This window comes from Physeter macrocephalus, chromosome 1 (genome assembly GCF_002837175.3).
Source record: "Physeter macrocephalus isolate SW-GA chromosome 1, ASM283717v5, whole genome shotgun sequence".
Lineage (NCBI taxonomy): Eukaryota > Metazoa > Chordata > Mammalia > Artiodactyla > Physeteridae > Physeter > Physeter macrocephalus.
This window is the reverse complement of record NC_041214.2, coordinates 74,737,332-74,764,501: the sequence shown is the minus strand read 5'-3', so window position 1 is coordinate 74,764,501 and position 27,170 is coordinate 74,737,332. Positions and strand designations below refer to the sequence as shown.

General features: G+C 45.0%; 1 protein-coding gene across 1 annotated transcript; it reads right to left on the bottom strand.

The window, feature by feature from the left end:
* Positions 1 to 18,149: 18,149 nt before the first annotated feature.
* On the bottom strand, positions 18,150 to 19,651 carry SOX2 (SRY-box transcription factor 2). Its single transcript, XM_007126852.4, has one exon. It carries the CDS (start codon positions 19,221 to 19,223, stop codon positions 18,252 to 18,254), a length of 972 nt encoding a protein of 323 aa, XP_007126914.2. The 5' UTR covers positions 19,224 to 19,651; the 3' UTR covers positions 18,150 to 18,251.
* Positions 19,652 to 27,170: the final 7,519 nt, after the last annotated feature.

The window sequence follows — 27,170 nt, the reverse complement described above, 5'->3', positions numbered from 1 at the left end:
TGTCATTACACAAAGCGTTCTAAAAAGCTAATTTCCAACTCTGAAAATATACTCTTACTACAGAAGTCATTACATTAGCATAACAGCCCAAATTTCCAAGGTGGTAATTTGGTTATAGATCTCAAATCCTTCCTGCTCACTCATATTGATGTTGAGGTATGATGTTGCCCTGCTGCCACTAGGATCTGAGTCAGTGGATCCCCTGCTGGAGGGAAGTTCTTCTGGCATGAACTGTTTGTCCTTGGGAATTCAAAGTGAGGTAAATGTTTCAAGTTTCACCTGCCCAAATTGGGACATTTCTTAAAGATGCCACCATCTCTTTTTTTCTTTCTCTTTCTGTACACTTCTTTCCTTGACCACCAAGAAAATATGTCTTAAATGATATTCTTCCACAGGTGTCTCATTGGACATGGACAAATATCAGTACTGTTCTCATAGGCAACACAAGCACTTTTTGGTCCTTTTGTTGGGGGTGGGGTTTGGGAAATCCAACCTCAGACTGCCCTACCAACTGTGGCAGTGCAGATTAGCTGAGACTCTGCTGAGGCCCGGATGGCGATGGTGGTAGCAAGGGTCAGTAAGGTTGAGATGTATTCAGATGTTAATTTACACCTGAAAAGACTGAATGCAGTTACCCACACGGGGGGTGACTGGAGTTTCTCAGGAACACTGGCCTTGAGTGATTCCTTGGGAAATGTGAAAGTTGAAATGGAGGGGGAAAGTCGTCTGAAAGTTATGGGAGCAGGAAGAAGGGCGGGGAGTAGGGACAGCCTTAATGAATTAAAGGAAATTTATTTAGCCACCAGTTATAAATCTATGTTCAACTTTTCCTTTTTAGCATAGTTTTAAGGTACAACGGACAGGTGGTAACTTCCTCTTCATTAAATATTTGGAGATTGTCTATCAAATCCAGAAATACTGACGTGGAAGTAAGGATGAGGGATTAGCCTCATTTTATCTGCCATCGGGATGGGTGTCCTTGTTTTGCTCTATGTTTAACAACTGCTACCTACCTTGCTTAGTGGAATTCCAAAGTACCTCATGAGTAACTAAGAAAGAAAAACCTTCTACATTCCAATACTGTCTTTAACCTCAAACATGGTAAAGGGTTCATTCAGACCCCAGGACCACACTGAGGCATTAATTAGGCTGATGAAATCCATCGAAATGTATGAATTCAGCATAATCAAGTTTCTACCGCAGACTATCGTTAAGGAATACGTGAGCAGCTGGGAGAATAGAAAGTACTGTTAGAGTTAAGTCATGCATGTAATTGAGTATATTTAACATAACCATTTTAATGATCAGTGATTAAAAGTGCATCTTACTTAAATGGTATATCCTCTGCAGTTTGTTCATATCAACTTGATAATATTCTCAAAAGGAAAAAATAGGGATACACATTTCTAAATAAGATCTTTTTTGAGTTTGGGGAGAAAAAGCAGGAAAGTGAACTGGAAAAAAAAAAGCGGCTTTTGCATGCAAACAGCCACACTGGTGTGATATAAATTAATCACTGTTTTAGGTACCTTCTGTGCTCAGATCAAAGTATTAGGAATATATTACAGGTGATTTTTTTCATCCCTCAAGAAGAATGTATTTTATTAAAGACACTTTCTCTGTCTGATAAGATTTTTTTTAAGAGACAGGGACAGGGGTCTGATCAAATCCTGATGATTTTAAGAGCTTCTCCTAGGAACCTGTGAAGTTCACCTTTCCAATTCCACTTCCAGCCTGTGGGGTTGGCTGATCTTAGTGGAACTGTGAAGATAGCATTGGGAAGGAGAGAGAGTACATCACAAGGAGAGAGATGCGCCTGGATATGGCTGTCTAGGGCCACAAACAGTAGAAGCCCTCAAAGGGAAATGAGCTGTTCAAATCAGCTAGCGGCCTGAGCCTAAACTCCACACACGTAGAGGCAGACTGCTCTGGTCTATTCACTCAGACCTGGCCAGATAAATGACGTCATTGTGGAGCCACTCACAAGCCAGCCCAACTCTTTTTGTTGTAGTTTCTCAGCTTTTGTGCTCAAAACACTCAAATCACTGATTACCTAGGAGAGAAGAGGTAGATCTAGATCTATAGCTAGAGGTATGTACATCCCACAACATGTACACATCTATGCAGGCACTATAAAAGTAAGGGTTTAAGAGAAGGGATGCAGTTGGCCTAGCTCTCAAAAGTTGCCTCACGGGGCTTTTTTTTCTCCCTTCACCCCTATCTCCACACCCATAAAGAGATCAGTCTATTCTCCTACTCAAAATAGGGTTTAGAAGAGTGGCTCGTCTTGGATGTCTGGGAGTTGCACCACGACTTTTTACAAACCTAAATCGGGAGAAAGGAAGGCACAGGCACATAACACTATGTCGGGTCATATGATCTGCCTGCTGCAAACAAAACAAAAATATTTTAAGGGGAAATTTATTTGAAGCCTTCCTTTCACCCAGTAGCGTGTCTTCCTTGGCTTGGAGGGACAGCTTTTAGAGAAATCAGGTCTCTCAAGGGGCTCTCCTGCACCCAATGTATAGTCTATAAATATAGTGGAAGAGTCATGCCAGGGGTAGTCAGTGCAAGAGAATCTGGAGTCTTGAAAGCATCTTTTTCTTCTGGCTATGGTGGCACTTAAATGATAATGCGGGCAATGGAGCTAGGAGATTTATATCTTTTGGAAAGTAGGGCAAGCCAGATGGTAATAGCGTCATTAACACACAAACTTGGGATGTGCAAGTGAAGCTTGAAATTGGGAAAGAGATCAGGAGAACAAAGGGGGCTGCTGTTGAAAGGCTACCCCTCTTCTGCCGGCCAAAGCTAAGAGCCTCGTGGTTCTGGGGTCTGCTCCTGCCCAGAGCTGGATAATAAACGACAGCTTTCCCCCTCCCCTGTTGTGACTTAGAAAGCACCGAGGAAACTTTTGCAATAGGCAAATGTGGCACTTATTTATGTGTAACCCTTTGTAGTCTGAAGTGGCAGGAATGGGCCTTTAATTCAACTGCACTCCCACCCTCCACCCCCTACCCTAGTTGGATAAGCTCTTGCAATTGTTGACATGTATTTTATGAAATCAAAGTGCCGCTTGTTGCACATTTCAGACAAAAGTTCATTTTCCTCCACTTATGTAAACACTCTAAGTAAATATTAAAGGTTGAACAGCACTACCTTTTTCATTTTGGTGATGCGGGTTGGTGCGAAGGTATTGGTGAGGGTTAAACTACAGAGTTTTACTTTGGAAAGTCTTAATGTTTAAGTTAAACTCCCACTTGCCCAAACAGATACAATTCAGAGAGAATACAGAAGGAGTTAAGACAAGATTAACAATGGCATTAATAATAATAATGCAGGTTTATAATAAACATCCATACCAACATCTATAAACAGGCAGGGCAGTTTGGAACTAAAGAAGACAAAATTAATGACTTTGTTTTCATATATATGTATATGTATGTCTGTATATGTAAGACAGCAAAGGTAACGGTCATTAAGTACTGAATAGCTTGAGTGATGCTTGTTAGCGACTCAAAGTTGACAATGTCTAAACCAAAATCGAAAGTTTTTCTTTTTTTATTCTTAAAAAAAAAAAAAAATACTGGCGCTCTTTAAAAGCCCGAAGGACTTACCCTCAAGGCATTATTCAGAGTAAAACTGAGACTGGCCGTTCGTCACAGGCAATTGTAAAGGGTTTCAAAGGGCCGATCAAACGATCGCCAGAGTAATCTACATTCAAGTCCGGATGGTGGTGTTACGGCACACACCTGCGGGGTGTTTGCTGTCCTTGCCCCTTGCCGAGCTACAAATCATCATTAAAGCGAGCTGCTTAAGCTTCTTCCCAGCTTCTAGACAAGAGTTACTTGGGACAGTTCACTTTGATATTGCTACAGCTCGCAATTGACAACCACGCTATTTTGGAGCTCAAGCCCGAGCCCACACCCTAGTTCGCGCGCGGCAAAGTAAGGAGGGTGGTGTGATGGGGGTCAGGGGGTAGTGAGTCCATTGTAAAAGTCTGTTTCTCCAATTTCCTGAGCACACTCACCACGAAAATGTATAGGAAACCAGGTTAGAAGCACCTGAAACCCGCCGTGAGTTTTCTACTGAGAGTCTTCCAAAACTTCACTGTCTTTGCCACGACTTTTAACCCTCTCAGAGTACAGACAAATTTCACAACCTCAGTTTCTCTTCTTCCTCTTTTATATACGCACACTCGGGCCAGCACACTCCCTCGAGTGCAAGATAGCATTACTTTTCTCGATCAGGACCGGGGATCTACTTTGAAACTTTCACTTTTGATTCATTCGTTTGGGATTATATCCCCCCCTTCTATGCGACCCTGCCCTTACTGCCCTCACCTTGAGAGAGAGAGAAAAAAATCTGGAGTTGGGTAAAAAGGAAGGGACGTGGGGGTCGGACAGTTGGAGCACGGGAAAAGGCAGGAAGGTCAGTTTCTGTCTGCTGCCTGCCTGGGTGTCTGCGAGCCCTCGGCAATCCGTGTGCGCCCCATTTGGGGTGGGGGGAACAATCGGTGGCCGGTGAGGCCAAGATCAAGCAACACTCGGCGCGAATGTATCAATAGACTATTTTTCTGCTCCCACCGCGAGCTTTTTCATTTCAATCCAGAGTGGAGGCGTCTGCGCTGCGCAATACTCAACAACACGGTAGTGTCGGGAAAAAGAGGGCGCTAGATGCCGGAGGCGCAAATATGGAAATTAACTCATTAGGAAGGGGTGTGGTTACTGCGAAGCCCCCTCCTCCATCCCTTCCTTTCTCCCTTGCTGCCACCGTCCCAGCTTGCTAAATATGAGATTACAAACAAACAAATAAAGCAGAAGCTGATTACGCAGCCCCAGATCAAACACGCTCCAGATAATTCACTTCGCTCAACGCTGCGGCCGGACCTGCGGCGCAGCGCGGGCCCCTTACCCCTGCCCGTGGCTTCCGCGCCCGCTCCACGCCAGCCAGGCTTCCGCGGCTCTGAAAGCCAGGGCCCGCGGCGGCGTTTCGAAGGCACAGCACGTGGCCCTGGCGCCCGGTTTGGTATAAGTTTTAAAAGATCAGACAAATGCTTCCACCAATATGGTAACCCTCCGAGGGCTTCTGCTGATTCCAGAGGTCCTACCCAAAGGCTGCTTGGAGGGGAGGGTGGTGGTGTTCTCTTTGGGAAAAAAAAAAAAAAAAAAGACCCCAAACTAGAAAGTAGCGTCCCAGAGTGCCTGGCCGGGGGGCTTTTCCTGTGGCTTGGCACCCCGAGCGGAGAGCGGGGAGTGGGCGTTGAGAAAGGCTGGGGCCAGGCTTGGGTCGATTTGAGCGTTAGATACCCGGGTTGAGATATTATTAACCAGAGACCAGGTACCCAAGAGTGAGGGCGAGGGGGTTGGAAAACCTAGGCTGCCTAATTCTGTGTCGAAATAAAATGTTTGGATGGCGGGGGGTGGTGGTGAGGGGGTGAGGGGGGGATAAGAAAGAAACAAAGCGCAAAACCTCTCACATACCCCTCCCCAGCCGCCCTGCCCTCCTGTCCTTAAAGCGGGCCTCTGTGGAGGGCTGCTTTCATGGTTTTTCTTCCTGCGTGGCCCGCCTCCCCGGCCCTGCTCCTTGCCCGGCGCTCCCCCAGCTGCGGGCCCCTTGGAGGAAGGCCGCCCAGTCCCCTCGTCTCCTGCTGCCTGCAGGCCACCGCGCCTCAAAGCGCGCATTGTCCAGCGGGGGCGGGGAGGCCAGCGGGCCCCTAGAGAAGAATAACACTGCGCCCAAGTCCTGTTAGGGAAAGTTTCCTAATGCACTCCTTGTGGTAAAATACACTTTTAACAGGGCGGGGTGGGGGTGGGGGGATGGGGGGATAACTTTTGAAAATCCATGGCCTTCTCTCAATTTCTCAACTCTTCTTGTCACTTTTTCGGTTCTCAGAAAGGGGGAGAGTGGACCGGAAAGAAATTGGAAGGGGGCCAAAAATGTGAACATGACTCTAGAACCGTCGATGTGATGGTTTTAAAATGCGGGTGGGAAGAGAAGGGGGGATGTCTCCACCCAGGTCTGGGCCGAGGACAGCTGCACAGTCGGTGCGCGGGGGATGAGGGGAGAGGGGCCCCGAGGGCGCGTGTGCAGGCGAAGCATTTCGCACCTCCTGTTTATCTTAGAAGCGAGGCGGGCGGGCGCGGGGCTGGGGTCTGGGGCGGGGGGGCGAATTGTTCTGCCTCCCGACAGGCAGTAGAAGTTGAATAAAATGGAGAGGCGGGCACACGCAAAAACAAAACCTGCCGTAGACTCGGAGTCTCTCTCCTTGTTCCGCATTCCAAATGGTGAGGGTTCCCCATTTGCAAAGAACTCCGAAGTCTTAAGACCCCAGAGACAGCCGTCCTCCTGCTACGGCAAGAGCCGCGACGGAGAGCCATTAGAATTGAAGCTTTGGGGGCAAATGTGACTAATCTTTCTTTCGGGCAGCGGGGACCCATTCCTTCCAAGCGTTGCCATCTGCATTTGAGGGGTCTCTGGGTTTCGTCCGCTCTTGCAAGCAATTAGCAAAATAATGGCTCGTGCCCCTGGCAAAACTCTGCCTGAAAAAGTATATTCCAAGACACTGCGTTGGTGAATCCGTTTTTTGAAATCAAATCAAAACAAAATAAGACTTTTAAAGAGCCCCAGGCCGGTGCTCTCTGTGTCCAACAACCAAAGTGACCGAAGGGGCGCATTAGTGGCTGTGGCTCTTTAGGAGTTGCGCTAATTTGGTATGTGGACTCAATGTCCTGATGCTAAATCGGCAATATAAAGGCCTGAAGAGCAAGCCCGATAAAAGCTCTAATTGCTACTGGAAGATTTAGGTAGTTGCTAGGATCTGAGGACCACCACCACAAAAAAACCTCCAATAGAGTGTTCGGGCTGTATGCATTGCGGGTTGGGGGTAGAGTTTCTACGGCGAATAGTGCCCACATCTGCTGGAACTTCCATATCTAAGCTGTTCATTTACGGGAGCCAACTTATGAAATCTCCACAATTAGATCTTCATTGTTCTTCCTCCACAACACTGTCTAGAAAGAAAAGGTCTTCTCGGTCGGGGCCAATCCAACGAAGCGTTTGACGTTATTAAATAATAAAGCGATTGTGATTTACATTGTTGTTCAGAAAAAAAGGCCAATTATCCACTGTTATGTTACCATAAAGATCATATTAACTCGAATTAGTAATCAAACAATATGCGAGCGTTTAAAAAAGTACAGCCGAACTGGGTGACAGCTACCGCGACGTCTTCACTTTCACCAGCGAACCCACCCGCGCCGGCAGCCGGAGCAAGAGAGGCAGTCGCCGCAGACCCGAAAGGAGGGAGAGAGCAGCAAAGTGGTGATTAACGGTCTCCAGTGTTAATTATTCTCAATTAATCCCAAACAGTGCAAACCTTCCCTGGTCCTCTGGAAGTTCCCTGGTTTGGGATGCTCTGAGAATTCCGCCTTTCTGGGAGGGGTTTGTAAGAAATCCGGAAGAGGCACTCAGTGAGCGAAGGGTAGGGGTGTAGGTGTGCGTTTGGATGTTGCGTGCGGTGTGTGCGCGGGAGGTTTGCTGCCTTTCCCGGAGCCTGGAGCGCACCCCGAGGCGGGGGCCTGGGGAGGGCATGGCCCGCAGCATCCTTACACGCCTAGTGAATCTTGCGTCTTCTCTACTCAAATCACTCTCTCTCTCTCGCCCTCTGTTATTAGGTTTATAACTCTTTGCCCACTTAAATTTGTGCAGCCAACCAAGGAAATCTAAATAGGTTTGAGTCGCCCCTTGGGTGCAGAATGGAGGCTTTAATAAGAAAGATTAATTGTGGGTGTGTACCTGCCGGAAGACGCGGCAGCTATCAAACAGTGGAGGGCAGCGTGTCGAGGGGAGGGAGACGCCTCTCGTCCGAGGCCCAGACTTTAGTAGACGCCGTGGGCATACTCATCGCAGCCTACGGGCAACCGGTTGCAGTCACAAGCAAAGGGCGCCACAGAGATGGTAAGACCCGTCTCTTCCTGTGTTATGTGAGGTTTTAAAGAACTTGGCCCCTATTCACCCTGCACACCAAATCCTCCGGCCCTGCGCTCTGCCCCGCCGGACTCCCGACTCCTTGCCTCCACGTCCGAGGCGGGAGTTGGGTAAAGCTGTGGCTTCTGCCCTGGGAGGTCTGCCTATTCCCGCCCCCCACCCACTGAACAACAATGTTCAGGCGAATGATAAAGGTTTTGCTCCGAGGGCTCGGAAGTTGATATTTTTGTTGCCGCGGTGAAAAATGTATATGGTTACATGGTTTTTTAATAAGCGAACAGGGAACAATTTTCCTCGGCGCGACGCTTCAGCAAGTCCGAGCACAGAGGGAAATCAGCCAGTGGCAGGGCCGTGGGGATATCGCCCCGCACGGCGGCGGCGGTGGGGGAACCTTCCTGGCCCGCAAGGTCCTTTCCTCCTTCTTTCCTCCCTCTTTCTACTAAACGCTAGGATCCCAGATTAAGAAGTGTCAGAAGGGGGTGGGGCGGAGAAGAGTAGGAACCAGGTGGGGAATGGGGGCAGGAAGGGATTGACAAGAATAGTTTCTCTAGTAGCGTTCCCTCCTTCAATAATTCCATTTAAAACTTGAGGCCCCGAGGCCCGAGTTTAAACAGATGTACAGTAAAATCTCCCCAAGGTCCGGCCCTTCAGTGGTGGGCAGCCAAAGAGTGGTCGCATCTTTGCCGAGAGTTTTCGAACAGTTGCTGCCTTTCCTACCCCCCCCTTCTCTATCTCCCAGTAAAACCAATTCAAAAGGGGACAGACTCCACTCCACAAGATTAATGTTCGTTCATTTGCAGGATTAATCCTCTCACGAAGCACAATAAAATACTAGGGTTCTTTTAAATTTAAATAAATACACGAAATCCGTGCCTTCCCTCCTTTCCTGTTTAGTCTCTCTCCAGATATCAGAAAACAGTGCCTTGGAACCTAGTAAATCTCAGAAGAACTTTTAACTCAGAGTTGTCAGATCATCTGGGGGCTGTTGTGGGCATTGATATTGGGAGAGAGTGGAGAGACCAGCTTAACTTTAAATATCTATGGCTATACATTTTGATTTGGAACTCGCGATTAAAAATCTATTTGTTCCTCCCAGGGCTCAGCAGATTTCAATGTTGGTCATGGAGCCACAAAATGTTCATTAAAGGAACCTAACCAAGGCTACTGTATGGCCACTTTGTGAACTCAGAACTATGGATGGGGGAAAAGTATGAAAGTGTGAGTTGATGTCACGCTGGCTGTCAGTGTGTGGTCTATTGTGGAGAATGGTGCTTTTTGACTGAACAGAGGGAGCCCCCCTCCCCCCTTCCCCAGCTCTACTGCACCTGCACTGGATGAGGGAGTCCCTGCCATTCAGCCCATCGCAGATTGTTCAAACAGAAGACATCTCTGACAGCACTCAATTCATTACATTTCTTCCTGCTTTTCAAACCAACACACACACACAAAATGAGTATTGCCAGCCAGTGACAGCCAAAAAAATCTTAAAATACTTTATATGCAGCTAATTTGGAAGCTCACACAACTAACTATGAAATATTTTGTATCCTTAACTTGTAAGGCTTCTCGAAAAAAAGATTACCTGATGTTTCCTATTGAAAACATACCTCCATAGTTTACATGGGCAGAGTAAGTTTTGCAGAAAGACACTGCAGCATGGTGCATGGAGAAGTTTTAATGGGAATGAAAGCAGAAACTTGCAAAAGAGAAAAGCCCCTGATTTATCTTATCAGAAGGGCGGCTCGAAATGCATTCATTATTTATGCTGGTGAACCAGCTTGCTAATAGAAGTGAGGTACCCAAGAGCCAGGGGCGGGCAGTGAGCAAAGCAAGAAAGGGTGGTACAGGAGGCATCAGGCTGAAGTGTGAGCTAAACATTTAAATCAATTTTCTAACAATGATGTCTTCCCCCCATATGCTCAGGTTTATTTTGCCATCTTAGACTCCAAGACGTTTTTGCACCATTTTACAAAGCCAATGAGAGTGTTTAGAAAGCTGATGAGAGCGTGTTAGCTTAGTTTAACGGAAGTTGGAGTAAACAAACTCTCACAAGGAAAACTTAATTTTAAGATATTTTCCTTGGATGTGGGAGTAAGGGGGAAACAAAGAAAGGGAAGAGGACTTGGAGCAGAAGGAAAGCACAAGCTTGCCATTTAGTATTTCAGACTGATTAAACTGTAATGCTGTGCAATAACCCAGACTTGAGTTATGTGTGATAGTCAAATCGACCTGGATGTGAGTTGATACTAAACTGACTGCATGTGAAATATTGGCTAATTCTCAGTAAATCATTAGTCTGAACCAATATCAGAACATAAGGCCTAGTTTCCAGAACCCCTCCCATTGCAAGGGCAGTCAATGAATTAAATCGGTTCGTAAACAAAACTTGAGAAATGCAGGGGTGCTTTCACTCAACAAATAATTCTATGCATTTTACATGGAGTGCACGGACCAAATGTCTTTCTTATCTACAGTTTAAATCACTGTTCCAAGGCGTTCTCTCAGCAATTCTTTCTTCATTCTAAAAAGATTATTAAAAGCTACACAAATTATTAGGAGTGGAGAAGGAATGAGAAAATGGAAATGGCATAGCAATGGCAAGCCAGAAGCAATTGTCCTAACCATGGCTCCATATTAGAACCGGAAAACTTTGGGGAATCCAATTCTCCATCCACCACTGAAACTTATGCAGGGCTAAATAAAATAAAGATATGGTGTACTTGGTAAAGGCTTTTAGTGTAATTTGTTGATCGTCTCAAAACAAAACAAATGTAAACCCAAATCAACTCATTCAGACCTCACAACAAACTCTACTTAGCAAATCAAATAACTATATAGTTGTTTACCTATATATGTAAATATATAAATATGTATTTATATTTATATAAATATATCGAGTGCCAAGGTGACACAGTGATGAGTGTTGTGTGCCTGACCATGTAAGTAGTGAAGACTGGCTATTTGTGTGTTTGGTTATGCTGAGGGGCGACAGCCTCTGTAGTCTCAAAAGCTGGAGCTGGGTTCTGGGGATGGAGACCAGTTCCCCTGGCCTCTCCCTGCAAGTGTTCACATTGCCCTTTCTGGAACGCTCAAACGAATCATTTCATCCCCGAGGCCCTGCAGACCCTGACGTCACAAGGTGGAGATGGGGGCGCAGTCCCGCTCTGGCCTGGCCGCCAGCGATAAGAACCCTCGGGAAGAATTCACGGCTCCTTTTAATACAGTAATTATTTTTCTGCCTTCTGTTGGGGGGTGGGGGGCGCGGCTCCTGCCCGGAATGTCGGTATCCCTCCCTTCAGGAAGAAGCCCAGGGGTGGCAAGTTTGCAGGATAACTTCCTAGGTGAACCCTAAGCCAGGAAGGGCACTGGAAAAGGAAGAAGGGTGGTCTGAACAAGGCTAATTTCACGGCCCAGACCAGAAAGGAGAGGAAGAACCCGAATTTCTGTATTGATCTCTGGAGTCTAAAATGAGAAGCTTTTGCCTTCCCTAGCTCCTAATTCCAACGGGCAGTAAGAAAAGTAATAGCTATTAATTAATCCTATTTAGCGTCAGTGGCTTTGTACTCATCTTCTGCGAGGTAACTATATATTATCCCTATTTTATAAATGGGGAAGTGAAGGATCTGCATCCTCCCATCCCTACCTACTCTGATCCTAGAGGGGCGCAGTATTCCGCGGAGCCCACGTAGCTCCTGCAGCTTTCCACAGCCATGCCAATGCGCAGCCTCCGGCATTGGGAAGGACTAAGAGCGAGATAACTCATGCTGAGCCTCGGCACCAAACAGGGACAAATAACCCCTTTAAAATAAGGGTCTGAGATTAAAGGCAAGAGGAAGGCAGAACGTGAGTCAGTCAACCTCTGATTTGGGAAGCCTGGGGCCTAGAACCATCTTAGGCGTCACGAGGTCAACGTGGAGAGGGCTGGGGTACAGGAGATAGAGGACTCCGGAGGGGCGAGGGACTTTGCAAACTTGCCCGACGCGGCACGGTCCAGGGCCGAGAAAGGAAATCGGGCCGTTTGGGCAGGGTTCGGGCGGAGAGGACTCGAGCCCTCCGCAGCACCTTCCCAGGCAGCCCCATGGGGGCCTTGGCCAGGGCCGCGGTGACGTCAGGTCCCCCGCCGGGCGCTTGGCCGCCTCAGCTTCCATCTGCCCGCGCATCCGCTCCGGGCGCTGGGCGCGGCGCGCTCCCTAGGGCTAGCGGGTGGGAGGCCCGCGCGCTCAGTCCTGCGCCGCGCCCCGCACCCAAGGCCAGGTACGGAGGCAAAAGATAGCTCAAGGCGCCGAAATCTTTACTAATAGCGCACATTTCATTCTGTACACGCAGGCAGACGAGGGTAATGAAACGAGCGACTCCTTGGACCTTTAAAATCACCTGACACTTCTTTGCAAAGTAGAGCAAGCATCTCAAGTCCAAAATCCCAGAAGTAGCAAATATCTTTGCGTCCTGAAATGAGAGGACGTTCCATTTGCTTTTGAAGAGAAACTGAGTGCACCACTCACTGAATCAGAAATATCACCATTGCACCAAAATATAAAAATAAAATCCATCTAGACCCGCATACATAAAGAGGGCTCTCTGACAATGAAAATCGTGGCCTTGTCTTAGTAACCCACCCACCCAAAGAGAATTCTTCTCTTAGTTAAAATAAGAAAGTCGAGTCCATTATTTCCTAAAGTCCAAGTAAGCCAAACATAAAGAAATTGAAAACAAAAATTGTAAAACCGGAGAGCATCGTCAGAAGAGAGAGAGGTTACAAAGTCTCCCTGGGTGATATCAGATGTCATATTTCAAGGAAAGTTTTTAATAGAAAATAACTATGAAAGATACTAAACCAATTCTCTGGTTTGGGGAATTTTCTTATCTTTGGAAAGCTCTTTCCACAGTTGTTCACTCTAGAACTCCGGAAGCTGTTTCCCTTTGGACTTTAATCCATATTTTCATAGTAAAGGTCAAGAGTTTCTCCCTCTTCTCCTGTCTTTAAGGGATCCACCACATAGACGAGGTCCCTAAGGAAATCCATCCAGCCATCTTCCAACTTCGGTCAAAAAGAAAGCAACGAAAAGAAATAAATCAACCGCCACCCCCAATCTCACTTGTAGCTGTCCTGAGAAGCAGCCTTTGCTCCGAGAGCAAGGAAAGACAGTATAAAAAACAGTGAGATGCAAATTATTTTAAGGCAATACTGGTGGGGTGGGGGGGAGGAAGTGCTGGAGAATGTAAACTCAAGCCTCTGCTAAAGCTCATGGCAAAGGAAATTCCTTCCACAAAGCAAAATATAAGAACCTGTTTTGCAAAATTCTCCAAAAGCAAGAAATAAAATGGGGGGGAATATTAAAAAATATTTTAATTACAACAAATAAATAAATAAGCAGTGCCAACTAGCAGGCGATCAAACCACACTCAAACTTCAATCTCAGAGCAGTTAGCTATAAACTGTTAGCAGCTGAAAAGTAAACCTTGTGCACACAAAGGCACTGTTTAATTTTCTTCTTGTAAGGATTCTAAAAGAAGACCCCATCACTATACAGTTAAGCGGTATTTCTTGTCCCCCTGAGGCGCTGATCAGTTCTTTATAATGTGAGAAAAGTGGCAGCTCAAAACCCCGTCAATGGAGCTCCCACAACAAAAGTTCTGAAAAGCTGAATGAATTGGGTTTGTAATGACTGCTTCCCGCCCCCCCCACCCCTTGCAGCTTATCTCTTATTCATTCACCTTATATTATTGTCAAAGAATCTTACTCTCAAAATCATTCCCTTCCCATTTTACCTGGGGTCACAGAGGAACTTATGACATGGCAGAAATGGAACACTTGCCCCCACTACACCTGGAAATGTTCAGACCAATAGGTAGGGAGGGGAGAAGGGATTATCTGGTACCCCAATTTACTCTGAGACTACTAGAACTCAGAGTACTCAACCTATGGAGTCTTCCATTTTAAAACCCGAAATTTATTGGCAAACAGGAATGTGTACCCTTTCTAAACTCAGAGCCTGCCTGAGTTTCTGAAATCCTGTGACATCTCCACTTAGAAAAGGCAAAGGTTATAAATAAATCTCCTCCCCTCTCTCTCCAGATTGCAAGGCCCTAAAAGACTATGCCAGACATGATGTAGAAATTAAGACAACTTATTATGCTCCTGTTTTTTTTCTTTTAAACCAAAAATGGTAAATAAAATAGAAAAAGAGACTATAATCCCCCGATACACACACACACACACACACACACACACACACACACACACACACACACACACCCAGTCCAGAAAAGTGTTTTATGAAAAAGTCAGCTTTAGAATGCCAGGGCTCTGTGTGTATTTCAATCCAAGGCATTGCTGATGGAGAAGATTCTCCTGAGATTTCCTACTGTAAGATTGTGTCGGTTCTAGAAATAAGTACAGCTATTACAACCAAATCTACTAGCAGACTAAATAATTAATTGAAGCGTTGCTCTTTGACCCTTGAAAAGTCCAGTAGGGACACGTTTATAGTAATAATACCTCCGAATGAGCCCTTGTCAAATATTCATTTAGTGGTTAATGTGAGCCATTTCCCCCTGGGACCGTCTGTAATACCGGCTTCCCAGCATTGGCAAGAAACCTTGCTAATCTACTACAGCTCAGCAAAATATTTTAACACTCTTTATTTAAAGTATGGGGGGGGTGCAGGGAGAGAAAAAAAATTGCAAAGGGAACAAACTATAATCTCATCCTTCTGCACATTTCTATTCTGTGTATAAGGTTAACAAAACATTAAATTCACCCCTTTGACTGCAAATTGAATGGTTTGTGAGCAGGATAATATCCCGAGGAAGAAACTGAACACTCAACAACTAACTTTAGCACTGGGAGATAATCATCTCTGGGCAAGCTTAAGGGTTTACCCCCTTCTTGGAAATCATGTTATAATTAAAATATCATATGTTCAATATTGATCTAGCCATGAAACTACACATCTTGGGGGAACCATTTAACCCAATCAAATGAGTAATGAAATATGTATCATTTTCCTCAAATGCAGTTTATCAAAAGAATTTATATCTGCAAACAAAATATTCTGGCTTTCATTTAGTTAGGAGATATGGAGGTCTAGGAGGGGGAATGGGAGTTCTCTCGTTTTATGCAGACAGTAGCAGTCATTCAAAACTAGTTCAACTTCCCACAATATTGCTCTCCTCCCTCTTGCAAAATATTTGAACCTGAGCATTTTCCCAAAAAGTTAAAAAAAAATTTTTTTTTTTTTTAGTCTGATCCTGTGGGCTTTTTAAACTGGTAGGTTAGTGCAGTGCAACTACTCTAAACCCCAATACATATTTCTAATATATCTCTATTTTTCAAATATATACACACCATATAGTTGATTGGTTCAAATTCCGGGAATATTCTCCCCACCCCCCAGCAAGATCATTTGGATCTTTATTCAAAGTTTCTTTTATTCGTATGTGTGAGCAAGAACTGGCGAATGTGCTCATTACCACGTGAATAATCCGTATATGCATTACAATGGCTGGCCAGGCCGGGGGAAATTCTTTTAGAGTCTCTGCATTAATTAGGGGGGGAAATGCCTCACTTAGAATTGGGAACTGGCATAATAATTGTCCTTTCCCAGTACAATATTACCCTTAAAATGAGGATTTAAAAAAGGAATAAATAAAAACCAACAAACACCTAAAATAAAGCAATCCATACGAAATAAAAATACATAAAATATGAGAATATTCTCAGCTGAGTCTAGAACTAACATTAACAACACCAAGAGAAAGAAATACTTCCTTGGAAAACGAGAAGATGCGAACCAAAGGGATGAACTAACTTAGTGGCTGCAGCCGATACTTTACTCAAGGGTGAAAGGCGCAGCTGGATTCCAACTTCTCCAAAGTTGTAGCAAGTTCACACAACAAGCCCTTGAAATTGTAGGAAGGAAGCCCACGCTTCTAATGCTGGACCCTAGGCTCCTGGTCCCCTTCGGTGGGGGAAGATAAGCGAGGTAAGTAGTGAGTAAAAGAAAAGTCCCGGAGTCGGTCTTTCAGATTCTCTGACTGCGCCAAAGTGCGCGGGTCGGTTGTGATGCAGAAACATCTCTAACTCAAAGACCATGGCGATTCCCCAACTTTTGCGCTCCCACTGAGGACAACTATAGTCTTTCTTTACCTTTCCTAGGGCAAAAGAAAACAACAAATCCAATCCTGTTTCTCCACCCTTTTCCCCCTCCCCCTACTTCTCTACTACTGTAGTAAAACATGGTTAACAGATCAAAAGCACAATCATCTCCAAATGTGATTAGACCGGACAAAGTAAAATATCTACCTCAGAGTTGATTGTTTTCTTCTTTAATATGGCTGTTGCCTGGCTTCTCTTTTGCTTGTTATCAGCTGCAGAGATTATCCGATTTGGGGCTACAGGCTTGGACCCACGCTGCCAATTTAAGAAACAGAATTCGTGGAGAAAGAGAGAGGAAAAAAGAAAATAAATAATAATAATAATAATAAATAGCTGTGATAAGTCGGGGAGTTTTGCAAGATGCTCTTTGCTTTCCCTCGCCCCTAAACAGGAAAATGTAGAAAAGAAAGTTTATGAAGTTAGGGAACAAAGAAAGCAAACCACTTGTTTCTTAGACAATAGCAGGGCCAGAGTAATCCAAACACCCACCCAGCAGATGAGTACTTTGCTTGTCTAGTTTGCAATTATTCCTATACAAGAAGCATCATTTTCCCCTATAACCACGTTTCCAAAGGGCCATTGTGCTGTGCAGAAATCGAAAACAAAACCAGCCAACCTGGTTCTGATTTGGCTCAATACCCCATCTGCTAAGCTACATGAAAATTTTCAGAATTGACTCCTTTCTGGCAACAAGTGGCATAGATCAGTTTAAGTCCCCATCATGCTTATTCATGTTGCTTAGAAAACGAGGGGGTGGATTTACAATATATGTCCCTAGTTTCTATTTTGGAAATGACATAAGCATTTTCATTTTTTCGAGAGTACTTATTCAATTAATCATCCAGCCATTTATTTGTTGCACTGAACATCAGCACATGCTACTGGACTAGAATACCAAGGTTTTAGGTACTTTGCTTTCTTGGCTGAGCACAGTATATTCCCCGAGGAGTTGGGTATAATCACAGTGTTATCCAAATAAATGAAAGACTCAAGCATAATTTCAGTGTCCATATTTCAAAAATTTATTTATCTCAAACTGTGCATAATGGAGTAAAAACTTAAGTTGAAAATGTACCTGTTATAAGGATGGTATTAGTTCAAATATATACATGGATTCTCGGCAGACTGATTCAATAATACAGAGCCGAATCTTTAAAATACAACTACGGAAAATAAAAGGGGGAAAACCTTAAAATATCACAGTAAATTTACAGAAATATTACAAACCATAAGAAAATATTTCAAACACAGTAATTTCATGTTGTTTTTTTATCTGAACAAAATGAAAAGTTGGGAAACAAAAAAAAGCTATTATAAATTACCAACGATGTCAACCTGCATGGCCATTTTTGCTTTTAACAGTAAGTTAAAAAAATTTAGTACAATCTAAAACTTCTGCCCCTTTAAAGACCACGGAGATGGTTTTGCCAGTACTTATTCTAATTTTTTTTCCTTTTGTACAATTTTTAAACAATTAAAATGTCCAAATCTGATTAATTTTCTTCTTTCCACGTTTGCAACTGTCCTAAATTTCAGCTGCAGAATCAAAATTCAGCAAGAAGCCTCTCCTTGAAAAATATTGGCAAATTCTCAGCTTATAAACAATGGACATTTTGATTGCCATGTTTATCTCGATAAATACTGTACAAAAGTTGCTTGCAAATATTAAAACATTTTTTTTTCGTCGCTTGGAGACTAGCTCTAAATATTATTGGTAAAGACTTTTGCAAACTTTCTGCAAAGCTCCTACCGTATCACTAGAACTTTTAAAAAGTTTTGCGTAGTTTTCTTTCCTCCAGATCTATACAAGGTCCATTCCCTCGCCCTCCCCACCCCCCACCCCAGGTTTTCTCTGTACAAAAATAGTCCCCCCAAAAGAAGTCCAGGATCTCTCATAAAAGTTTTCTTGCCGGCATTGCAGTTTTTGCGTGAGTGCGGATGAGATTGGCGTTCTCTTTTGCAGCTGTCATTTGCTGTGGGTGATGACTTTTTTTTTTTTTTTTTGAGCGTACCGGGTTTTTCTCCTTGGTGTTTCTTGCTCTCCTTCCATTTCCCTCTTTTTCTTTGAAAATTTCTAACCCGCCCCCTCCAGTTCACTGTCCGGACCTCACATGTGCGAGAGGGGCAGTGTGCCGTTAATGGCCGTGCCGGGCACCGGGCCGCTCTGGTAGTGCTGCGACATGTGAAGTCTGCTGGGGGCGGCGGGCTCCGGCACCTCGGCGCCGGGGAGGTACATGCTGATCATGTCCCGGAGGTCCCCGGCCTGGCAGGGCGCCCTGGAGTGGGAAGAAGAGGTAACCACGGGGGGGCTGGAGCTGGCCTCGGACTTGACCACCGAGCCCATGGAGCCAAGAGCCATGCCAGGGGTGCCCTGCTGCGAATAGGACATGCTGTAGGTCGGCGAGCCGTTCATGTAGGTCTGCGAGCTGGTCATGGAGTTGTACTGCAGGGCGCTCACGTCGTAGCGGTGCATGGGCTGCATCTGAGCGGCGCCGTGCGCGTTGAGGCCCGGGTGCTGCGGGTAGCCCAGCTGGTCCTGCATCATGCTGTAGCTGCCGTTGCTCCAGCCGTTCATGTGCGCGTAGCTGTCCATGCGCTGGTTCACGCCCGCGCCGAGGCCGGCGCCCACCCCGACCCCGCTCGCCATGCTGTTGCCGCCCGGGGCGAGCAGCCCTCCCGGCAGCGTGTACTTATCCTTCTTCATGAGCGTCTTGGTTTTCCGCCGGGGCCGGTATTTATAATCCGGGTGCTCCTTCATGTGTAGCGCTCGCAGCCGCTTGGCCTCGTCGATGAACGGCCGCTTCTCCGTCTCCGACAAAAGTTTCCACTCGGCGCCCAGGCGCTTGCTGATCTCCGAGTTGTGCATCTTGGGGTTCTCTTGGGCCATCTTGCGCCGCTGCCCGCGGGACCACACCATGAAGGCGTTCATGGGCCGCTTGACGCGGTCCGGGCTGTTCTTCTGGTTGCCGCCCGCCGCCGCCGCGGTGGAGTTGCCGCCGCCGCCGCCGCCGCCGCCGCCGCCCCCCGAAGTTTGCTGCGGGCCCGGCGGCTTCAGCTCCGTCTCCATCATGTTGTACATGCGGGCGCTGTGCGCGGGCCCGGCCCGCCGGCGGCCGCCGACCCTCGGCCCGGCCGGGACTTTGGGGGGCCCGCGGGCGGGGGGGAAAGGAGGAGGGGAGGCGGGCGGGGGTGTCGGGAGCTCAGGGCTCCGCGAGGAAAATCAGACGAAGAATAATTTGGGGGAAGAAAAGAGAGAGGCAAACTGGAATCAGGATCAAAAAAGCGCTTCCCTCCTCTTCTGGCCGATCCAGCCGCTGCCGATGATTGTTATTATTATTTTTTGGAAAGGCTTAAGCCTGGGGCTCAAACTTCTCTCCCTTTCTTTCTCTCTCCTCTTCTTTCTCTCAGTCCTAGTCTTAAAGAGGCAGCAAACTACTTTCCCCCTTTTGCAAACACTCTCTTCTCTGCCTTGACAACTCCTGATACTTTTTTGAACAAGTTAATAGACAACCATCCATGTGACGGGGGCTGTCAGGGAATAAATGGGTTTCCAGCGACCAATCAACGCGCGGCGGCTCCTCCACTCGAGCCCAGCCTCGCCGCCGGGTTTTGCATGAAAGGGGGCGGGGCCTGCCGCGCCGCCGGCCTCTCGGGGGAGGCGGGGGGAGGCGCGGGGAGGAGGGAGGGGGAGGCGGCTCCCACAGCCAGGCTGCCAGCCACTGAGAAACCTTTGTATCCTCTCTCGCAGCAACAGGTCACACCACACGCCTTTTCGAAGGAAGTGGGTAAACAGCACTAAGACTACGATTTCTTCTTCTTTAAACTTAATCTTGATTTACTCTTTGGTGCGGGCTGCTGAAATGAGGAGGGGGCGCGAGAAGCTGAGGTGGGTGGGGGAGGGCAGAGAGGGTGGCTCAGGGCGACTGTCCTCCTAGTATTTCAGGAAACCGGCCGTGCTGGAGTTGGTGTGTCATTGTTCTCCCGCTCCTCCGCACACAGCCCTCAAATCCAGCCGCTCTAGCTCTTCTCCCTAACCTGGCACTTACGCTCGCCCCTCTCCCTCCACGGGAGCAGGCTCTTGCTCACCCCCTTCTCACACTGTCCCGACAAGAAGTTAGGAGACGGAAAGCTCTGTCCTCAGAACCCTCCTTGCTTCCACGTAATTCGCCCTGTTTTAAAAATAAACTCTGCTCGGACTGTGCGGCCTCTAGAGCTGAGGCCGGGCCGGGCCTGGGTAAGCAGCCGAATCCACGCTCTTCCCGGCCCAGCTCAGCCTCTGGGCAGGAAACCACAGCTTGGCTCTCACCCCAGCCACATCTCCCACCCATCGTTCTCCACTCAGTCGGGTGCAGAGGGGATGCTCGTCTTCTCTCCCATTTTCCTGAGCTTCCCCCAAGGAGGGATCTCAGTGGTGTGGGGTTCCAAAGGGGGCTGGGGGAAGAAAAAGATCCACAGAAGGACGCTCAGTAGTGCTGTCTATGGGGGAGGGTAATCTCAGCTTCCTGGCATCCTAGGGCACTGCTTGGAGGTGGCTTTTGAGCCGCACTCACAAACTCCCTCCCACGCAGAGTTCCCAGGACTCAAGCAGAACCAGCCCTGGCATTTCCCCCACCTACTTCTAATGCGGCGGCCCATCGCCCCGACAGCCTGGGTCTGGGGCTAACCCCGGAGGGGGACTCCGGGCCTGGGAGGCGGGGGTGGTGCTCTCCAGGCACAGGTGCAGGCCGGGCCGGCAGGAGGAAGGCGACCAGGATTGGAGAAGGGGGGAGCCCGGCAAGGCCCGGGCTGGAGGAGGATGGGATCGGGGGCGGGAGTAGGGGCTCAGGAATCCTGCCCTCCTAGGACCCAAGAGGGTAATTTTAGCCGCTCTCCCATTGTCCCGACGTAAAGATTTCAATAGGTAGGCGCTCAATGCGCAGAGCAATGGCAGCACGTCCGTTACAAATAGGTAGTTTTGTTTCTCTTGTTGTCGCTACACGGAGTCAAACAAAGCCCCGTCTAAGTTTCCTTCCACTCTCTTGTTGGGATCTTTGTGGCTAAAATGCACTTGACTACAAAGCGGGGTGGGGGGGCGGGGAGAGGAGAGAAAAAAAAACAAAACAAAACCTCAATGCCATTTCTTTTTTTTATAAAGGGCTTAAACCATCAGGGTTACTTATTTTCTTTCTTCTGTAACACTCTCTCCGCCTCCCTCCTCCCCGATCTACCCTTACTCACCCTAATAAAATGTACTTAATAGTATCTGTCGGCCACGTTCCATTTATTATCTTTACAAAACTGTGCATTGTTTTGTTCCTTACTAACCTTCTAACGATAACCTCCAACTTCTCCAATCCCTACCTTCCCAGGCTTTTCTGTTCTTGTCAAACTCAAGATAACTATGCTCACTGGAAACTCAGAAAAGTTGTGAAAAAGTTGCAGACTTTTCTTAATAAATTATTATTTCCAATCAACCTCTCCTGCCCCTGAAGTTTCTCTTTTTTGCTCTTAAATTATGTTTTGTTTTAGTTACTGTGAATCCGGGAAGGATGAGACTAGCCTTCTGAAAACTCATAAATATATAGGACTCTTCAAAATAAAGCAGTGTCTTCTGTTTATTCGAGGTGTAATATTAAGCTAAACAAGGACCTGGAGATTAGGAAAGAGAAAAGGTTGAGAAGGTCTGGAGAAGAGAAGGCGGCCACCGGCTTTTCAGCGCGTCTGGTTTCAGGGATGTGGCTGGTGCGCCCCCTACTGGTGAATTCGCTTTTCCCAAGACTCTTGCTTTCACCTTTAAAAGAAGGTGTTTGGAAATAATTAAAGAAAAAAAAATGAGGGGGATGGGAGTGAGAGCAAATTAATTACACGTAATCTAAACAAAAGAAAAGTTAATATATCGTATAAGCTATGGAACCAAATCACAAGAGTCAGATTTAATTTTCTTAACTTAGAAATATACATATAACCTCGAGATAAGTGGGAGGTTAAACCATGGGAGAAAATAGGTACAAATTATGAGATTCAACATATGAACGAATTATGATTGTCCAGACGCCATGAAGGGCAGGCCAAGCATTCACTTTATGATTGTGTATGCATTGGTCTATGCTTATTCGGAAAACTAAAAAAAAAGCTTATGGATAATTAAGTTTGAAGAAAAAAAAAGCACAAGGGGTTGATGTGGATAATGGTGGTGTATATGTATTAAAATAAATATTAATAATGGATGGTTATAGAAGCAAATGTTATTAATCTCTCTCTCTCTCTCAAAGGTAGTAGTAAGAGGCACAAATTTTTCCTTGGTATGCTATATAAAAGCTTTTATACATTCTCAGATGCATGTGTTTGTGCCTGAACTCTATAATAATGCATTTAAGAGGTTAAAGGGGCTGGCTAGGTCTTTTGTTAATTGCTTTTATCATATAAATAAGCTATGGAAATACATTACAATTGTGTTATCATTGGTTGCATTTATTTACAGCTTTATTTTAATTAAGCCTGCTGTACTTATCAAGGCAATAAACCACTGTGGCTGGCGTTTATGCATAATAATGTGCTATGAAAATAAGATTAAAGAAGATGGTGATAGCAGAAACAATTTTCTCATTAGATTTTTTAGAACATATGCATTAAAAAAATCAGATGACCGGCCACTCTATTTCAATCCAGCACCATCACTGGGCCCTAAATATAATAATAACTATAACAATCATAACAGATGACAGAAGCAGCTCTGTTTTAGGTTTATAACAGACGGCTACAGTACTAATAACAATACACCGTTGACTACTGGGGAATCAAAATAAGACTTGGAAGAGGGTGCTTCATGCTCTGAGAATTTAAAATGTTGTCATTGGCACAATTTATGAAAATTGAAAGTGCTTAATCTTAAGACAGTGTAACATTTCCCTTCCTTGGGCAGCAGAAAGCTACACACTTTCAGAGTAAGATTAGAAATTAACAACAAAAATCCTTAACTCCCAGGATATTCTGATTTGATTTTGTTTTATTATAGGCCCCAACTCCAAATCCTTAACTGATTAAGTGTAACTCAGTTTTATTTAAAAATCTTTTGCATTGATATTTCCCTCCTAAACTCCTCTCATCCCTCCTCAAGTGTTATAGCTGAAGCCAACTAACAATTTTGTGGAGACAGGGGACTGTAGACTTATTTTTTCTCCTTAGTCGCAAATAGAGGTTTAACTTGCAGTAATTAGGTGAGAACTAGCCAAGCATCTTACTATTATGATGCTTGTTAAAAAACGCTTCTTTTCTGCATCTGCATTTGAGTGTGTTCCCCTCCTCTCTTAATCTTCTTATGGAAATGAAGGCAAACGGCAGGGAACCTGCAGAGTCTTGGAGAATGTCCTTGTTAACTGGAATTTCTCAGCATTGCTAATTAGCAGAGTTTGACGACCACCAGTATTGGGGGGAAAGCTCTGTTTAACCACTCACAAACCATTCCGAGGAAGAGCAGACTAATTTTATTTTGTAATTAAAATCTGAAAAGGGCCCTATTTGACAGTTAGGGCTATGAGAGTTTTATCTCCCCGTGAAATAATTACTGCCTTGATAACTCAATTTTCTGAAAAATGTCAACTGTGGGCTCCAAAAGTTTTAATTTCATTACGTAAGGAAAAAAAGAGAGAAAAATAAAAGAAAATATACAGAGAGGATTTCTAATTCTGGAACTTGTTAAATATATCAGGAGCTAGATTTGGCCAAATGAAGGGTTTTTTTTCTCCTTTTTTAAAATCATGTTTCCTTCAGCTCCTAACCTTCCAACCAGCTCCAGGGAAAGTGACCATAGTAGTGATCATAGTGGAATGAAAGAAATCATACCAGTAGTGTATGAGGCAAATAAAACTAAAAAGAGAAGTACGGCAACCCAAGGAAAGTTCCTGATTTTAAAAGCCAAAAATAAAGGAGGATTTCAGTGTTTAGGACAATGTTGGTACAATCTGGTAAGATGAGGTTTTATTGACATTTATCCCCAAACACAAGAAAAAAGAATACTGGGAATTATAAAGTAAGGAAATCGGGTATAAGCCAATTTTTAAAATGCTTCCTTCTCCCTTCTAAACTGCAAAAAACCTCTATCACTCCAAACTGGATTATGCCATAAGACTTTCAAAAGGATCAACACTTGATTCTCCAAGATTTATGAAACAAACATAGATAAATGAAGGTAAAGAAAGGTATTCAAGGATTTCTTTTCCTTAAAAGAGCATCATATATTCCCCTCCCCAAATCAATAAAAAAATAAGCTGGAAAGAGTTAGAATATTGAAAGTAAGAGAAAAAATTAGAATTGTACTGTTATCAAACTTCATTTGCTTTAGACTGTGAAGGATCACTCACAGGAAATCCTAGAGGGGATACTTCAATTTTTATAAAGCAATTTTCAAAATGATAGAAACTCTTACATCTACATTTCCTCCATTTTCTTCCTATGGCCAAACTTGTCAGATTTTGGAAGCATGCAGGATTATTGACAGGAACAGAAATAACAAATGTTTCTAGCTAATACAAAGAACTAGCATATACTTCTATCCCTTTTTATTTATTAAGGCATAGATATGCATATGGATGCATGGTAGATTGACAATTTAAAATTGCTTAATCATATTTTTTTCTTCTTGTCTCTCCCTTCAGCACCTTGCCTTTAATTTCCAGAAGTGGTATTACACATAACACATGAACAAGGGGGATAACAAATGCTATTTCAGTCCAGACCCAATTTCACCAAATAATTTCAGTCAAGAGCTGTAAGGACTCTTGAAACCTAAGGAATGCAGGGCTGCTCTGCATTCAGCTCCTTTTTATACTCATTCTCTTTCATCTAATTCCCACTGATGAAATAAATACATTTTTAAAAGAACTCAATAGTTAGAAAACTAAATATATTTCCCCTTTCAAATTACAGCAACAGAAGTTATACACAATCACGTGTGTATGTCTTCAGGGTTATATATGATAATAATCATATTGCTTACAGTATTATATATGTACCTCCTTCATATATTCCAGCTTAAATATTTTCTGGAAAAGAGGGTTCACACTTCACAATTTCATTTCCATTTCTGAATTATCAAGCAATTATAACATAAGATTCTGTCTCTGCACTGCAGCTATTGTCCAGGGAAAAATTCAGTGTGGCCATTAAATAATCTAATTATTTAAACAGAAATTCTCTTTTTAAAAAGACAAAATGAAAATTTAAAGAGCTGCCACCAGTGGTTTTCATTTGCACTGAAAAAAATGAACCTATGATTTTGATATTAAAATTTAGGAGAAGCAAATGAAAAATAAAAATAAAAACCCAGCAAACAGATTACCAGGAACTGCAAATGGGCCAAAAAACCCATGGGCCTTTTCACACCTCTAAATCATTGCTTGGGAGTCTAAACACAAATCTCCCTGATTCACCACACTATCTTGTGCAATTAATCATACCAAAGGAACAGGGTTTCCTTAGAATCTTAATTTTCCAGTGACCAGGGTTTTTACCCTCATTTTAGGAAAAAGACGATTGTTTCAAATTCTCCAACTGTGATTATTTCATTTAGTTATGACCACAACTTTTGTGTGAAAAACAAACGTAAGCCCTCCTTAATGTTTCTCTAGGCCATATTAAATGACACATAAATGACACCCCAGTGCGTGCCGGGCTCCACACATACTGTATTGGCAATCTACCAAGCAGAGAGAATATCTTTCCCTTAGCCTGGTCCCTTCCAAGCTAGAGCAATGAGATTTAATTTTCTTCCTTCTGGAGATCTCATGGTGCATACTGCTCCTGTGTTACCTGCAAAATCCCCTTTCCTGAAGTACAGTCAGGCATAATACAAAGTCACAAAAAGTGACAACTCAACAACCTCAGAAGGCAGAGGTGTTTGGCACCCCAAAAAGAAAGTTGGGGGAAGAAAGCTCTGCTTAACGTGTGCGTGAGGGATAGGAGTACTATCAAAGGAAAAGGAAGAAAGACTTTCACCTGTTTCCATGAAAAGACCTTGAAAGCAAGCCATTAAAAAAAAACACCCTACAATCACCATCAGCTCTAAACAAAACTGTTACCCCCTTTTTCTCCAAGATTTGCAGCATCATCTAGCCCTGGAAAGTGCTCTAAATGAAAGTATACACCCATACTGGGCGGACTGGCATCAAGGCCTCCCATCGACATCTGGAGCCCTCTCCCAAAAGCTCTTCTGCTCTCAAAAGAAATGTCTGAGAAGTCTGCCTTCCCAGGGGTCCACTTCTGCTCAAGCCCTAGTGCCCCCCCCTTCCAGCCCCGCCTCAGATGGAGTTGGGCTTCCAAACCCATCCCAATGGAATTCTCAGATTGTTAGCCTGATAATCTTTAAAGGCTCCTTCGGAGCTGGGGCTCTGACTTTTATCTCCCTTCCCACCCTTCTTCCCTTTTTGTAGGCTCTCCCCGCTCCTTTACCCTCTCACCCCCCCACTTAATTTGAAGATCATTGACATGATAGGCTGTAATGAGTCCTTCAGAAACTGTTATGATCTACGGTGACAATCTCTGCACCTAATTCACAGATTATTGACAAGCACTGTGGGCTCAATGGTGTCAAGTTGTACTTGTTTCAACACCCTTCAGCAACCCACATAGCAGCTGGGCCCTGGATTAGGACCCACAGTCTGGCAGTGCTTATCTGCCTGCTGAGTGGTGGAGAGATGAGTATCTGTCTATACCCCAGCACCTTCCCAAGCCAGGCTGTGCTTTCTCCCTGGCGCCTTGTCTGTCTCAGGGTTGGATCAAGTGAACTAAAGGATCTTCAAAGTTTAAAGACAAAGTAAAAGAGCAAACAATGATAAACGAGGGTTCATCCTTATAATCTTGGCTTTAATAATAAATCATTTTCTCCATCCCCAAATAGCTACCAAACTCCAAGCCCCATATACTCGCTTTCAGAATGAGGTTTGGGTTCACCAGGAAAGGTGTGAGGGATGGAGGGGAGAGGGGGCTGAGGACTTAGCATTCAGTGGGCCCAAAGCTAGGCTGGCCCATCCTCCGGGATCGCCCTCAGAAT